Raw genomic sequence first — 15,253 nt, forward strand, 5'->3', positions numbered from 1 at the left:
CATTAACTTGCTAATACTTTACACTTTATGGCATTTTTATGAAGCCACACATACTAAAACGCGTCTCATATGGCTCAATGTCATTAGAACTTAACCCACTCGCGAGTACTCTTTCAACTGCGAAGTGCATATTCTCGACTACATTACCTGTACAGTAACAGTAATCGAAGCAATTAGTGTGGTCTCTCAAATTGAAATCATTTTACGCATAACCTGACCACGATGCTTGTCAGACGAGTTCAACTTCACGAACATGTTTCTGTTAGCTTCTAGGCACCATGTTGCTTCTATAGACGTTTGAATCAATATGTAGTAGACGCAGTTCCTACGGTTGGCGGCAAACTTCTAAAATACCAACATATTTTACTACCAGCAAAATACTAAGCTTGCTTTTTTAATTTAACAGCCTTGAAAGCAGATAAACCTTGTAAAGCCGTGCATATTTTTATTATTAGCCCGAAATAACTGGCTTCTGAAGCTTTTCATACTAAAATTGTAGGATCAAGTTTTATTAAAGTATCTGACCTTAAATACGCCATTCAGGAATACAAAAATAGTAGATCCCCCGTACTTTGGGAATCGGTGATATGCGAAACAAGAATGAGGAAGGTTAAACTGTGACATTAAAATCAGCGGACCGGTACGAGACGGACGTGAACTATGCCATACATGACTTTCATGTCATTATTTTCATGTTTCCGCCTGGCATTTGCGTTCGTCATCCGTTCGCCTTACGTCATAGCAAATTTGGTACTTGTAAAGCTACCGAAACGGCCGTGAGCGCATCATGAGCATGGCATGGAGTCATATTTTACGTGACTTGCATGTCATGATTACTATGTTTGGATGTGTCATTAATCTTCGTCGTCCATTTGCGTCACGTTACACTAAATTTAGTATATGTAAAGCTAGCGAAACGGCCGCAAACACACAATGACCATAGCATGTAGTCATGTTTTACGTGACACGCATGTCGTGATTATAATGTATGGACACGTCATTACCTTCACCGTCCGTTCACGTCACGAAATACCAAACTTAGTATATGTGAAGCTAGTAAAATGGCCGCATCATGAACATTGCATGTAGTCATGTTGTTCCAAGACAGGCATGTCATGATTTTGTTTGGACGCGTCATAATCCTTGGCCATCCATCCATGTCACGTAATACCAAATTTTCTATACATGAAGCTAGCAAAACGACCACTAGCGTATCATGAGCGTGGAATGTAGTCATGTTCGTACATGACGCGCATTTCATGATTGCCATGTTTGCGCCAGTCGCATACCTTCATCATCCATTCCCGTTACGTAATACGGAATTCCGCACATGCGACGCTAGCGAAATAAGTGTGAGGGCACCATGAGCGTGGCATGTAGTCTTGTCCTCAAATGACACCCATGTCATGATTATCATGTTTGCATCATTCGAATACCCTTATATTTCATTCATGTCACGTAATACCAAATTTGGTGCGTATGAAGCCCCCGAAACGACCGCAAGCACATCAAGAGCGTGGCATGTAGTCATTTTCTTACATGACACGCATGTCAAGATTTTCACGTGAGGGCCTACCACTTATGTCCGCCATGCAGTCATGACATACCATACCAGTTTCGCGATATACCATGTGAAGGAAACCATAGCAGGAGCAACAAGACCATGACATGTAAATAATGACATTCATAACATACATGTCTTGATTTTCATGATATGAGTAGTCACTTATGCTCATCCTTCGGTCATGTCATGCCATACCAATTTTCATATAGATTTCTGTATCCAAACGGCCAGGAGAACTAAATGTCTTAGGCGGCTAGATATCTATGCTCAAACTCGCCGAAGTTCGCTAAGAAATGCTTCGCAATTAAAACTTACTAAATTTTATTTTGTGATAGTAGTATTAGGCTAAGCTGTGTGGCAGCCATACATAAGAAACATTTCCACTAATTGCGGCATGCACTGCATTATTTAAGCATATTAGTAAATCTTTGAAAAAGTTTGGCCATATGCTTCTAAGCCATTTTTAAGAGTATAGCGTATTCAGGCACCCTTCATATCACATTTTCACTCGCAGTCGTGGTTTCACTGGTAGACGGAATCCTCAACCATTATGGAAGAAACGGAACCTCTTCGTGCACAACATTCACCATTAAATTCTGCACGATGCTATTGCGACTACAGTGTAATAGTGCCCCCTCCGCCACCATTCGTTTTTGTAAATGAGCAAAGTACCCATTGCGCCTCAGTAGGTAACACACGCACCTATGTAGGTGCAAACCCAGTTGTTCATGTGGCTGTTGATCATTGTGCATTTTGATTGAGCTCATTGTGATCATTTGACAGCTTTCAATCACCACTTGCTTCAAAGTTTAATACGCTTCCTCACACTAGATGACGTTTGTATAGTTTTTTTCTGCGAAAATAGTTTCAAGCAGTGGTTTGGATGTTTGCGAAGACACCTGTTTGTCACGCAGAAGCCTGTGTTCGATGTTCTTCGCCCATATAGTATGTCACCTCATAAAACCAAATGGAAAAGTCCACTCTCCGGGCGTCTGTCCTTCCATTTGTTCATCCGTTCGTTTGTGCGTCTGTAAGTCTTTCTATCCGTCCGTCCACGCGTCCATTTGTCTGTCTGTCTGTATATTTGTTTGTCCGTGCGTCTGTTTATCCATCCGTCTGTGTGTCCGTGCATCTGTCTGTCCGTTCATCTAGTGAATACTCCAAGTACCGCCATCTCGCATCTTTTCATCGTATATTCATCATGTACAAGTACAACTATCCAGCGGAAACTCATGGACTGAACTAGATGTGGCTATTACGACTACAACACGGGACACTCGACCCATAACGTAAGAAGCTTCGCCCCTAAAAGAAGCTCTGTTTGACATGTAACTTCATTCAATGGTGGTGCTAAAGCGAAACGTCTCTGTGACACTGTGAGGCCCGAGGAACCACAGCAAGAAATTTGATAGCATGAGGTACACGCTGGGTCTCTCGAGCTAAGACTATGTCTTGAAAAGCTTGCGATGTCTTCCTGCCAAAGGAAATTCCGGCCGGTTGAACTTCAAAAATAACACCTAATAACGCTAACACAGCTACGCAAAAGCTACATGATACAACAGTGCTGGCACACGCACAGCGTCTTCACTTTGTCTAGGTAGTCTAAACTCCTCCTGCACGCACAGCGGTGCGTCTGACTGTCCCAGCCTCACCTCGGCTGCGTTTTTAATGTCCGTGAGTTGGACACGTGCATAACTGGTTCGTAGCACGTGTCACTCAAGTCGTGCGACAGTTGTGGTTCCCACACATTCTCCCCTTGAAAGAAGTGGCTTCATTCACATGGTTACCGTCGTCGCTTCCCATGATGACGTTCTTCACTTCGGGTGCCGCCGATGCAGACTTTGCATCTAACGTCGGCCTCACAAGCGATGCCCTTCTTGCCCGTGATGTTCTCCCTGTCACCGGACTCGACATCTTGACGTTACCTTTGTTCTTCGAAGTAGTGGGGGTCTCCGCAACTTTAACCATAGGAAATAGAGCTCCGTCCTGTAAATTGCGCAGGACACCACAGAGCGCATGTCCACACAACAGCGCCTCGCTGTCGGTCGCTTACGTGTTGTTGGCCAGATCGTTCAGCAGGAGTTTGTGGGTAAGCTCACTGTCCACAGTTTCAGTTGTCATCGTCACCGTGACCTTGCCATCAAGCTTTGCATGAGGAGTACAGTGAATACAGTGAGTACAGAGCCTTATTGAATTGATCTCTGCCGCTTGCACGGGTGCCTTTCATGGGCTCCGCCACAACTGCTACCGGAATTTTCCCCGTGATCTGCGTCTTGGCATCAACATCCACGCCAGGTGTAGGCGTGCCAGTAGTACTCATTTCGCAGCAGCAGCTTGGTGCTCATCACCGATGTCCTCATCCAAGTCCTGGTTAACAATGGCATACACGGGAAAGATTCTCTGAGCCCCGCAATTTCAGGTCTTTAAAATTTCTATGACGTTTACTTCGTCGTCCTCGTTACCACCGCCAGCGCCATCGCTGTGCCCACTAGGGTCGACTTCACCCTGGTTCCGCTTCTCGCTTGGTCGGCCTGTTCCAGCTTTCCTTCACCGAACCCTTTCTGCTCTTGGTGCTGTGCCCGCATACCTATTTGCTCAGGCCGAAGTGTCACCCATCGTCCCCCAGCCTTGGTCGGAACAACAACTCCGTTCACTTCAATGTATGCGCCATAGTCATTTCGTGCATCTGTTGGAAAGCCTACCAAAACCCTTGCATTCTTGCTTCCATATAGCTGGTAGGAGACACGCAACACGCTCATTGGGCACCAGATGAAGGGTTCATGCCTTCTTGCTGCTAAAGAAATGATGCCTGCCAGTCAAACTCCGAAAATAAACATTTAATAACACTAACAGGATTACGCAAAAGTTACACAATACGGCAGTGCAAGCACACACACTGCCCCTAGCTTTCCCCCACCGAGGCGCACCCTTCCCGCGCGCACAGCGCTCTGTTGCCACCTGTACTGGCCGCGCCTCGGCTGTCGCTTTAAATGTCCGCGAGTACGACACACGCATAACTGGTACGCAGCACTTGTCAAGCAAGTCGCGCGATTGGCGTGATTGATACAGTCCCCATCATGAAAATAGTCGGATCAGCACTGTTCCTCCGGTAGACTTTGAACAACCTGGCTGTGTAAAACTGTTAGAGGTCTTTGCTGAAGTGCTTGCCGAAAAATATACAGCGTTGGCCATAGGCCGCATTCGCGTCCACATCAGGCGAATCAAGTTTGACAAATAACTCCTGGGGCATGCAGACCAAGCTTGCATTGGTTATATCGTGGCAAGGGTGGTAAGTTGAGAAAGATCGCACTCTCAGAGAAGTACACCTACTTGTGTATGCGAATTGGTTCAGCCGAGCTCTGGTTTAAAGCATCTGATTGATATTTGAAGTTTACCGTCCCAAAACAACTATATGTATGTGAGAGACGCCGTAGTGGAGGGATCCAGAAATTTCGACCACCTGGGGTTCTTTAACGTGCACACAAGTCTGAGAACACCTCAAGTTTAAAGCAAACGTATTGAAAATATCTCAAGAGCAGGATACGACAGCATCTTCTATGGTGGACTGTTCAGTGGGAGGCCACGAGTATGACAAAAGTTCAATGAAAACATTGCTATCATTGTCGCTTTGTGAACCGACCGATGAGAAATCCCAGACCGCGGATCCTAATTGTACGTTGATTGATGACGATAAAATGATTCGACATGATGGCGGCAGAGTGGTGTCTACCATGGAGATCTTGTTGCAATTCAAAACAGGGTCACATGGTGCCGGATTCAGATTTGGTGTGAAGCATATTGACACTGCCGGGTAGATTGGGTGCCTCGTGAGTTGAAAACTTTTTGTGAGCAGAAGACGAATATTTGTGTATCTCTCTCAAAGTCTGAGTCAATTCAAAGCAGCTGTCGCATTACCACTGGTGCCACTAGTGTGCGAATGTATCTTCAGGAGTGCTCAATGTAGCCGGTACGACCCCAGCAGAACTGTGCGAGGGTTGCCTTGGGGCCACAACGTCATCATGAGTGAAACCTAATGGAGTTGAACAGGACAGTACAGAATGCATCCAAGATCTCAGGAGTGACCACGTCAGGCAGTATTTCAAATAGAAATCGTATGCTTCAATATGAGATACGCAGATCTCACCCAGTCATAACACTGCAGTTTGAGTGGCGAAGAGTAGTCTTGACGTACCAATTTAAGATCTAGAACTGCATGAAATGGGAGCAAATCCTGACGTGGAAAAGGCACTTTTGCTGGCGTGCAGGTTCACAAAGCTAGGGCACGTTTCACTGGTGCACTTCTAACTTTGGGATATAAGGACCACGTCCTAAGAGAAAATGTATATGCTTTTGAGTACCGAAGGTGCGCATTGTATTCGACGATTGTATATCAAGCCTTTTCACTGGTGTAGTTCGTAAACTACTACGCGTGTGTTGTCCGACCAGTGTGCAACCTAACGCCTGGAGGCATGGTGACGCTGACATTGAAAACAGAACGAAGACCAAGACAGTACAGGCGCACATACAATCGCACGTAGCACTGTTGAATTAACCAGCCGACATGTTAAACCTAAACACTTCAGTATTGCTTCGCTATACAATTATAGCAACGTGTACCTTTGTTCGGCTGGCGTCACTCAGTGATCGGGTGGAGCAGTTCCAGTCTCTTCCCTTTTAGGGCTTCAAGTGAAAGTGCTTCATGAACGTTGGCAGGACTACAAAGCCACGCAATAATCTGAGTTGATACTTCACAAACGCTTGGTTTAAATGACTTTAAGGCTGTGGCGTCAGCTTGAGAGGCAAAATGGTCTTTATAGGGCATGACTTATTAGTGCGGGACAACCGAGATTCAAGATAGAACTCACCATCTTGTTTTGATAATAACATTGCTTTAATTACGGTGTCAATGGGTTGGTATAGCGATCATTCTATCTATTTCAGGGACGACCACTTACCATTGACGAGCGTATTAATGTGTGTGTCGTTGACTGCCATCGCCAGGTTGCCACTAGAAAAACAAAGTAAACTTTTTGCCTCACACAAAAGTGCAATATCCTCAACTAAACACAGGCAAAAAAACATTCTCTCAAAATACCTGTATTGTCGTGTACTATGATCGATGCGAACCTGTGTTTGTCTAGGCTCTGGAACTTTACGCCATGAAGCTGCAAAAATACTAGCTAAAAAGTCTCGGTGGAGTGACGAGCAAGCAAAGCAAACGCATAACGTGACTCGCTCAGAGCTAGGGTGAAATGTGTTTCGAAGGAGGGAGGGGGGAGGGTTGGCTCAGCAGAGGTGCGACTGTGAACGCAGTCAGTGCAGTCTTCGACCTTCTACCTTCCGTTTTCAAAGACGATAGTCTGTTTTGGGAACCTTCAATGCAAAACTTTTGGTCTGTCTGTCTGTCTATCTGTACATTTGTCTGTTTGTCCACTCTTAACGGCACTGGGTATTTGAAATGGTTGACCCCATCCGCAGCGCCCACCAATGTTGCTCAAGATTGAGCGTTCATACATGTGCAATTGTCAATTAATAAGCAACTACTGCACAAGTCTGCACAAGACCATAACAACACGTATGTATTCTGCGTGTGCATCTTTTACTAGAAAATACATACATAAGTAATTTTAAGGACCGTAGCGCTTATCACGCTGCGCTGACCATGCAACGCTTGCAAGAAAAGGTGAGTATTTCCAACGCTTTCTAAGACACGATGGTGGTGGCGCCTACCGGTCGCCTTGCGTTCCTCACCTTACCACCTCTGAGACGGGTGCGCACACCCGCCTCAGAGCCACGCGCTTTGTTTTGAAAGAAGACTGTCAGGTGGCGCTCATGTCTCACGAGTGACGAGACGATGCGCTCGTTCGCCTTTGCTGCACGCTCGAGGCACTCTAACGCAGTGGCCCCAAAATACCATTCACCAATTTTCTTGCGCAGAACACCAAAAAAAAAATGTCTTGTTCACTCTCTCCACACGCAAGCATGTCGTCTTTCGACGATATTTGCAGATTACATGCAGATATGGGGCCAATTTTTGTTTAAATTGTTTGCACAAAAGAAGGAGCTGCCATGAACTGAACCACCATGTTTAATAATAATAATAATAATAATAATAATAATAATAATAATAATAATAATAATAATAATAATAATAATAATAATAATAATAATAATAATAATAATAATAATAATAATAATAATAATAATAATAATAATATTAATCGCAATTTTCGGAGCCCTCTACTACACCGTCTGTCATATCAATATGGTGGTTTTGGGACGTTAAGCTCCAATAAATAATTATTATTATCAGACCGTAAAAAGGTTCACACGGCTGAAGAGAGAGGCCGCTCACCAGAATTGCGGTGCGCTGCCAAGCGAGACTGCTGGTCTCTACTCGGTGAATGTAGCAAGTGACGTATTACAGCGGTAACAGCTAGACACGACTATGCTGTACTTGAATAGAACTTGACATCACTTGGCGATACTTTATACAAAGTATCATAATTTTGCATCGCGTCGTATAACTTGGCATCGCTTCGTACGACCATACCCACCTATGAACAAATCAGCTCAGTTCTACCTTCAACGTTTCAGCGTTTCCTAAGCAGCAAGAAATGCTGAAATATTTTAAAAAGCACTCAGCAGACACTTATAATCCTGTGCAGAACAATGCACCTACCTCAGTAGCTGCAAAGCAAGGTCACAATGTGTAAACTGGCATGAGTTCACCAGGTTAACGGTAGCATCTCGGGCACTTAATATGTCGGTTGCGCAGATACACTCGGAGCTGAGTATGTCAACTGTCAGTCCACAAATTGTTCTGCCAGCGATATCTTGATCCTGAAAGAACAAAGCATGAAAAACTAAATAGGTGAACAAAAAAAAACTTCCTTTCTAGCGGTAAACGCTAGAGGTACGTTATGTTAGCGTGATAGCGTTGAAGAGCTCATTTCACAGAAAGCCGGCGTGGGCCTCATTGGTTGGGAGTGAAGAATGACCTCGCTTATCAACGAAAAATTGTGCCATTCGAATCAAATAAATAATTAAATTACAGTAAAGATCAAACATAAGCCATCTGCACGGCAATAAGTTGTAGCATATAGCCACAATAAATAAAAAATGATACGTGAACATTATGTTGTGGAAGCAATGTCCTTATCGCAGCATATATTACGTAGCAGAAGCGTGCAATCTTGTCAGGCTTCAAAAAGAAGTGAATTGAGCAACGAGTGAGTGTTTTGATGCCAGCCCAGTGCAAATAAGCGCTCTGAAGTATTTAATCGTTACCAGCAACAGACGCATCAACAAGGATTACAGTACGTAGGTTCTCGAGTTGCCCTACGGACGTGTAGTGGGTTCTTCACTGACTCACTAAAGCAATAAATATGGCATATTGCCCGCTTAACTGTGCTTGCAATAGGCATTCAAAGGAACGTTGAAACGGCCACTATTCCATGCAAAGTCGTTGATTTTATAACGCCACGGTAGAGACATGCACGCATTAGCGAAGCAGGCTAGCTGTTCTGAAGGAGATGTACGTGAGTCCCGATTGCGCTTCCATGATCTGCTGCCCCGCCGCAGTAGTCTAGTGGCTAACGTACTCGGCATGCTGACCTGCAGGTCGCGGGATCGTATCGCGGCTGCGGTGGCTGCACTTTCGATGGAGGCGAAAATGCTGTAGGCCCGAATGTAAACATACGACAGAATTCTGTCTGGTTGGCTATGAAACTGGGAGATGTAGACTCCAACCAATTATCCAATTATCCGCCCCGCGAGTGCTTTGAAGACGCCGCTGCTATGTAGCCCCGCAGTCACCCCTGAGGAAGGAACCAAGTCGGTTTCGAAACGTCGGGTTTCTTAAAAACTTTTGGTTGGAGCCTTAATCATCTCACGGCTGTAGGCCCGTGTGCTCAGATTTCGGTGCAAGAACCCCGGGCGGTCGAACTTTCTGGAGTCATCCACTACGGCATCTCTCATATTGATGTGGTAGTTTGGGGTCATTAAACCCCACATATCAATCTGACTGACAGCAAGCTGGTAAGATTGTGAAAGCACTGTGTACTGCGCCGGCAGCTTGGTATAGTGGAGCCATGGCTTACGCGCAGAATCAGATCACGCAAAAGCAGCGATGAGATCACGTTCATTCAGAAGAAAAACAGTTTCTGTTGTACGGTGGTTGGCCCATCCCAGGGCTGCAGATGACTGTCTTGCTGCGAAGCATAAGCTTTAAAAGAGTGTGTTGTGGTGCTCGTCGGTCCATAATCGTCAGAATAGGAGCGAAAACAAACAGATGAAACAGTCGGAGACAAGAACAAGCCATTTTTGCGGTAGTTTAAAGACTGAGCAAGAAGCCATGATTGTAAGGCGAGAATGCCGGTTTAAGGGAAAACGGGGGCAACCCGCCGGTGTAACCTGAGGAGCACATCTGTCTTGCAAAGTGACGGTAATGGGCTGACAGCTCCTAGAATGTAGTGGAAGGCGATCATTACATAGACTTCTAGTATCTGGTCTGAATTTGGCGTGGTAGAGGGTGTTTTCAGACAACATAGTGGGTTGTGTAACACAGAATTGTGAGCTCGCTAGATGGCTACCTAGACAAAATTATCCCTAGTTGCAGTGGGCGCCAAACGCAAGACAACGAACAACAAAAGAAAAATGATTGATTGTCTGTTCCGAGGTCGTGTGTTTGCACTCACTGCAATTATGACTGAGTGGAGGAACGAAAGCAACAGTTGGTGTTTAAGATAGGCTTGTTTCGTGTCGTTGCGAAACCGAGCCTCTTGTGTACGCGAAGGTCAAACTTCAAGGCTTTCCCTGAACGCGAAGTCACACGAAAGTGCTTTTCATTCATTGATTGATATGTGCGGTTTAACGTCCCAAAATCACCATATAACGTCCCAAAACCACCATAGAGACGCTGTAGTGGAGGGCAGCAGAAATTTCGACCACCTGGGGTTCTTTAACGTGCACCCAAATCTGAGCACACAGGCCTACAACATTTCCGCCTTCATAGGAAATGCAGCCATCGCAGCCGGGATTCGATCCCGCGACCTACGGGTCAGCAGCCGAGTACCTTAGCCACTAGACCACCGCGGCGGGGCGAAAGTGCTTTGCGTAGGTAAAAAACAGAGAATGATTTTAAAGTGGCGTGGAAAAAAGGAGAGCGTAGCTGTGTCCCTTGTCAGAACACTGAACACATGGTGTCTTCGGGCGATATGTGGTAGTGCGGGTTGAAGCTGGCCACGCCAAGAATCAATCGTGGATTTCGATCACTTAATGATAGAGAATGTGCGCTGCTTTCTCTTCAAATTCATTGTTAATCGCTGTTGAGAACAACAGTAGTATTATGACCAGCTTTATGACCATTTGCTGTTTGGCCAGTCTGGCGGCCTGTGACGCCAATAGCTGTTGGTGGAGATGCTCGAACACACTGTTGCTTTCTGTATGGTAGGCTGTGGTTTTATGAAAGCACGTGCGAAGCAGTCTCGCCTGCTCATACTAAAGCAAGATTTGGAAGTGCTGGCCTTGGTCAATGCTTTTCCGATTAGCACAACCGCAACATGACACTCTCGTCGCAACACATGTTTCTGGCACTGGTCCACTCATGCGTCTAGTACAGGGGCAACCTCAGGCCATCTTCAATACGAGTCGACACACGGGACAAGACACTTGACTACTTGAAACAGCGTAAGAGAAGCATAGGCTTAGAAACTGGGGCACATACCAACGCTAGGAACTTGGCCAAAAACCAGACAGTTTTTAAAAAAGAATTCTTCAAATCAATTTAAAATTTTGTTTATTGAAGATGAAAGAAGTAAAATTGAAGCAATAAATTCAGGATAAGAAACGAAATCCTAAAATAGAATTGATGCAATAAAGTAAAGAAGTTGAATAATAAATGAGGCGATTAGAAAAATATGAATTTGATATCGCGATTTTCTAACGTTCCTAAAACATCGCAAAGCATCAACAATCTTTGTTTCACTGTATACAAGGAACAAGACGTCTAAAAAGGTAGACTCGGTGGATTTAATGTAATCTAAAGAGCCGTTCTACTGATCCTATACGCATGTGGTCAAAACAGCAGTACGACCGAACCAGTAGGCCTGGCAATGATGAAAATGTATGCAATAGATATATGGCTGCCAAAAAGCGCACCAAGTTGAATAGAGAAAGCTTATAGATACTCAACCAAGTGAGATATTACAGAGGTACTCTGTATCAACTCACAAGGGGATGAGGCTTTGAAAACAACTTCTAAAAGTCGGTTGTACAAAATTTGTGAGAAACAATATGTCTATAGCATTTGCGTGAAACATTAAGGATGGATATAGGCAGCTACGAAAGCTGACACAGCTGTGAGAGGGAGATATTTTAAACCGCCAACGCCCTTTAACATTTTCTCAAGACCATAAACTGTAGTCTAAGTACACAATCAATTTGCCTATAACTTTTGATGAAACCAGGAGTATGCTACAACCGCAGTAAAAAAGGCATCGTTGTATTGTTTATTAATTAAAAAAGTACGCTCTCTGCGTAAGGAGAACGCACAAGGGCAAAGAAGTACATGAAGTGCACCGCGCCACTTTTAAATAGCTCACCTGAGGTGTCAGTATTCCATTCAGCTGTAACTTTATCGCTGGCTCAGTCAAGTCTGTGAAGACGAGGCTAACCTGAGTGAAAAAAATATTCGGAGACATCACCCAACACTTCAGACTCAACACATGCAAATATCCACCACCACACAACTAAACAAGAAACAGGAGGTTGCCTAGAGACTATTACAGACTCACACGTACCCGAACCCAGTGACCCTGCGCCTGTGTTAACCAGACATTTATACATCTGACGACTCTAAAGCGTGTGGAGCAAGAACGACGCTGCTGTACATGCTGTGAGAGTGCACCGAAAGCGTGCAGCAGTCCCTTATGAACCAGGCAGACATGGCAGTCTCGAACCGCGAAGCATGATGGAAGGTGGCTCTGCTCAGCCGCGACCTCGCCGATAAGCTGTGGGCAGTGCGGCACGCCCAGAAAACCGCCCGTGTCCAAGGACTCGAGGCCGTCACCTAGGCTGGGGTGCTTGTAGCCCCGCCCCACTAAATACCACAGGACAATGTCAATAAAGTTTTTACTCACTCACTGGCCAGTAAACAGTCCCTCGTCAAACCCCACGTCATTCTTGAAGGTTAGGAACGCTAAGTCAGTATTACTTATATGAATGGACAACTTTCATATCACTACAGATGAAGCAACAGACACTTGAATGCGTCAAAGGTGAGAGTCAGAACCTTGGGAGCCACCAAACTTTAGGTACGTCAGGCAGTTTCCTGACTATTATGTTACTGTGTTATGCAAAATATCAACTCAGCTGCATGCGTGCTTTCATTTTGCTGTCTACAGAAGAAAATAATTTCAGACATTTATGTATGGGGGGGGGGAGGGGTTGGGTTGGAAAAAAACGCATACATCGTGGTGCGCTGTTTACACCTGTCTCTGAACGCATGGGGAAGAACAACTTGAAGTAGGCCTCTTCCCCTCTCTAAGCCCACTCTAGGATGACGTCCTGAATTTCAGGACTCGACCTGTGTGAAGCAGACCCCTTTCGTCACATGAAATTATGCTTTTCGGGAATATGAGAAGAGTGTGCGGAGGGCACCCCGAAATTACTTGATTTAAATCTCCTATGAAAAAAAAGAACCAGAAGTCCACCAAATTTATATGCCTTGTGCAAATAGTTCATATGTTCCTTTTGGTGACACGACATACAGACACACTGTAATTGAACTCATTACTTACATATCGTGGCGTAGACCTATCCCTTGTTGCCACTGCAGAACTGATCGGTTCTTTAGGTTTGACTAAAGATTGCCCCTGCGGTACTTCCTAATAGAATACACTCTACCAGCTTGGTGAGGTTGTTGCTTTTTTTTTACATTTGGGTAATGTATGTGTGAGACTTCTGAATATGTAACTTCTTTTAGGTGAGCGAATCACTCATGCTGTCCCTGTACAATTCTAGGTACTGGAGTAATATCCGCAATGGTGGGGAATTCTCAGTTACTAGGTTGTAGTACAGCAGAAGTGGTGCCACAAGTATAAGCACTATGCAATTGCATCTACTAAATTTCACGAATGACATGATCACTAGACAGTAAAGGAGAAAATTATCTTGATTAGGTAGTATTCTTAAATACATGATGCTTGTTGTCGCTAGGAAGGCATCTTGTGGGCTCTTTATACGCCGCTTTACAACTCCTGCATTCCTTTACGGAAGTACTCTTGCCCGACAGTGTGGAGATCATTCATTGCAATACATAGTATGTGAGAAATTGAGTGGAAATGCTTGTCATCGAAGCTGTTAACGCTGTCTTTGTAGCCGGATTGCATGCGTGGAATAGTTACTCACCAGCAGTTACAATTTACGTAAGGAACTGAGGTTTTGAAAATAACTTCTCAAAGTTGGTGCTACACGAGTTGAGAAAAGATACATCAGTGGCATTTGCGTGGAATATTAGGAATATATGCAGCTTGCACAAGAGCTCAAAATTGAGTTTTAGTGTTATTTAGTATTCATATATTTTGTTTTTGAGTTTTTAGCTTATGTATCTTTTTTCTGAATTCTACTCGTAGTAAAGCATTGCGATTATGTAGAAAGTTAGAGTGCTAAACATGAAATAAGTGGAACTAAGATAATGTTCGTACATCAAAGCTGGTATTGTTTATTTTTAAGTTTGTAGATGTTCGATGTTTCAAAAATGCCACTCATGAAGAATTATTGATTAGGCTAAGAATAGAAATCTACCGAGGCTATCCATTTCAGTTCCAGTTATGTGAACACCAGCAGTCAACGGATCTATGAATATTTTTGCGTCGGCTTCATACTTTCAGAGAAAGAGGAAAACAAACCTCTCAAAATTTTATTCTGAATAAAACTGCAATAAAGCCTTATGAAATAATTTTAGTTTTAAAAAATGTCTGGGCTGTTGTTCTTTCAAATGTCACAACTGCTATGCTTTGCATTTTAAATTATCTAAGTATACTACGTCGTAGAAAACACGGACGGGAAAAAGACAAGGTCAAGTGCAGATCATGTATCACCAACTGCCCCAATCACCCACTTTGACTTGCATTTTAAAATTCTCCATCGGATTTCTTTGCAATTGCAGACAGAAAAAGGCGGAGTCCCGGACCATAAGCTAAAGACTTTCTGCAAATATTCGAAGAAAAGTATCAAGTTGAGATTCCCCTACTTTTTCAGTCAACGTGTCGAAGAAAACGCACAAACTGTATTTGAAACCACGAATACGCGACCGCGATGAATGACCTGAGAAATGGCAGCAAACTCTCAAAATCAAAATTTCTGACTGCAGGTCTGGCGTCATCTTTCTATGTATTTTTTGGCCACTTGAACTCACTCTTGACATAAGGACATCCATTTCTTTCTTGTTTTGCTATAACAATGCGAGACACAAATCTGGAAAACATGGTCTTGTTTCGTAGATATTTTCTCTCGGAATCTTCTGCACAGTATTATTACAAATGTTCGACTCAATGATCTTGAAAAAAATTACCGTGATTTTTAGCTAGACAGTCCAGTGTCTTGGCACCATTTTCGTCAGTTCGAATGGTGACCGGATGAGTCAGTACAAGGATGCCCATTTGGGCGCATTGGTGACCGTACATC

General features: G+C 44.1%; 1 protein-coding gene across 4 annotated transcripts in view; it reads right to left on the reverse strand.

The window, feature by feature from the left end:
* LOC119182049 (venom metalloproteinase antarease TserMP_A-like) overlaps positions 1–15,253 on the reverse strand; it is a 62,362-nt gene that overhangs the window by 12,756 nt on the left and 34,353 nt on the right. For all 4 annotated transcript variants that reach the window (XM_075872019.1, XM_075872018.1, XM_075872020.1 and 1 more), the window contains 3 exons: positions 12,169–12,240; positions 8,247–8,407; positions 6,520–6,572 (listed from right to left, as the gene is read on the reverse strand). In XM_075872019.1, coding sequence (XP_075728134.1) covers positions 6,520–6,572; positions 8,247–8,407; positions 12,169–12,240 — 286 coding nt within the window. The remainder of the gene's footprint in view (positions 1–6,519; positions 6,573–8,246; positions 8,408–12,168; positions 12,241–15,253) is intronic.

The sequence above is a fragment of the Rhipicephalus microplus genome, chromosome 8, assembly GCF_043290135.1.
Source record: "Rhipicephalus microplus isolate Deutch F79 chromosome 8, USDA_Rmic, whole genome shotgun sequence".
Taxonomy (NCBI): Eukaryota; Metazoa; Arthropoda; class Arachnida; order Ixodida; family Ixodidae; genus Rhipicephalus; species Rhipicephalus microplus.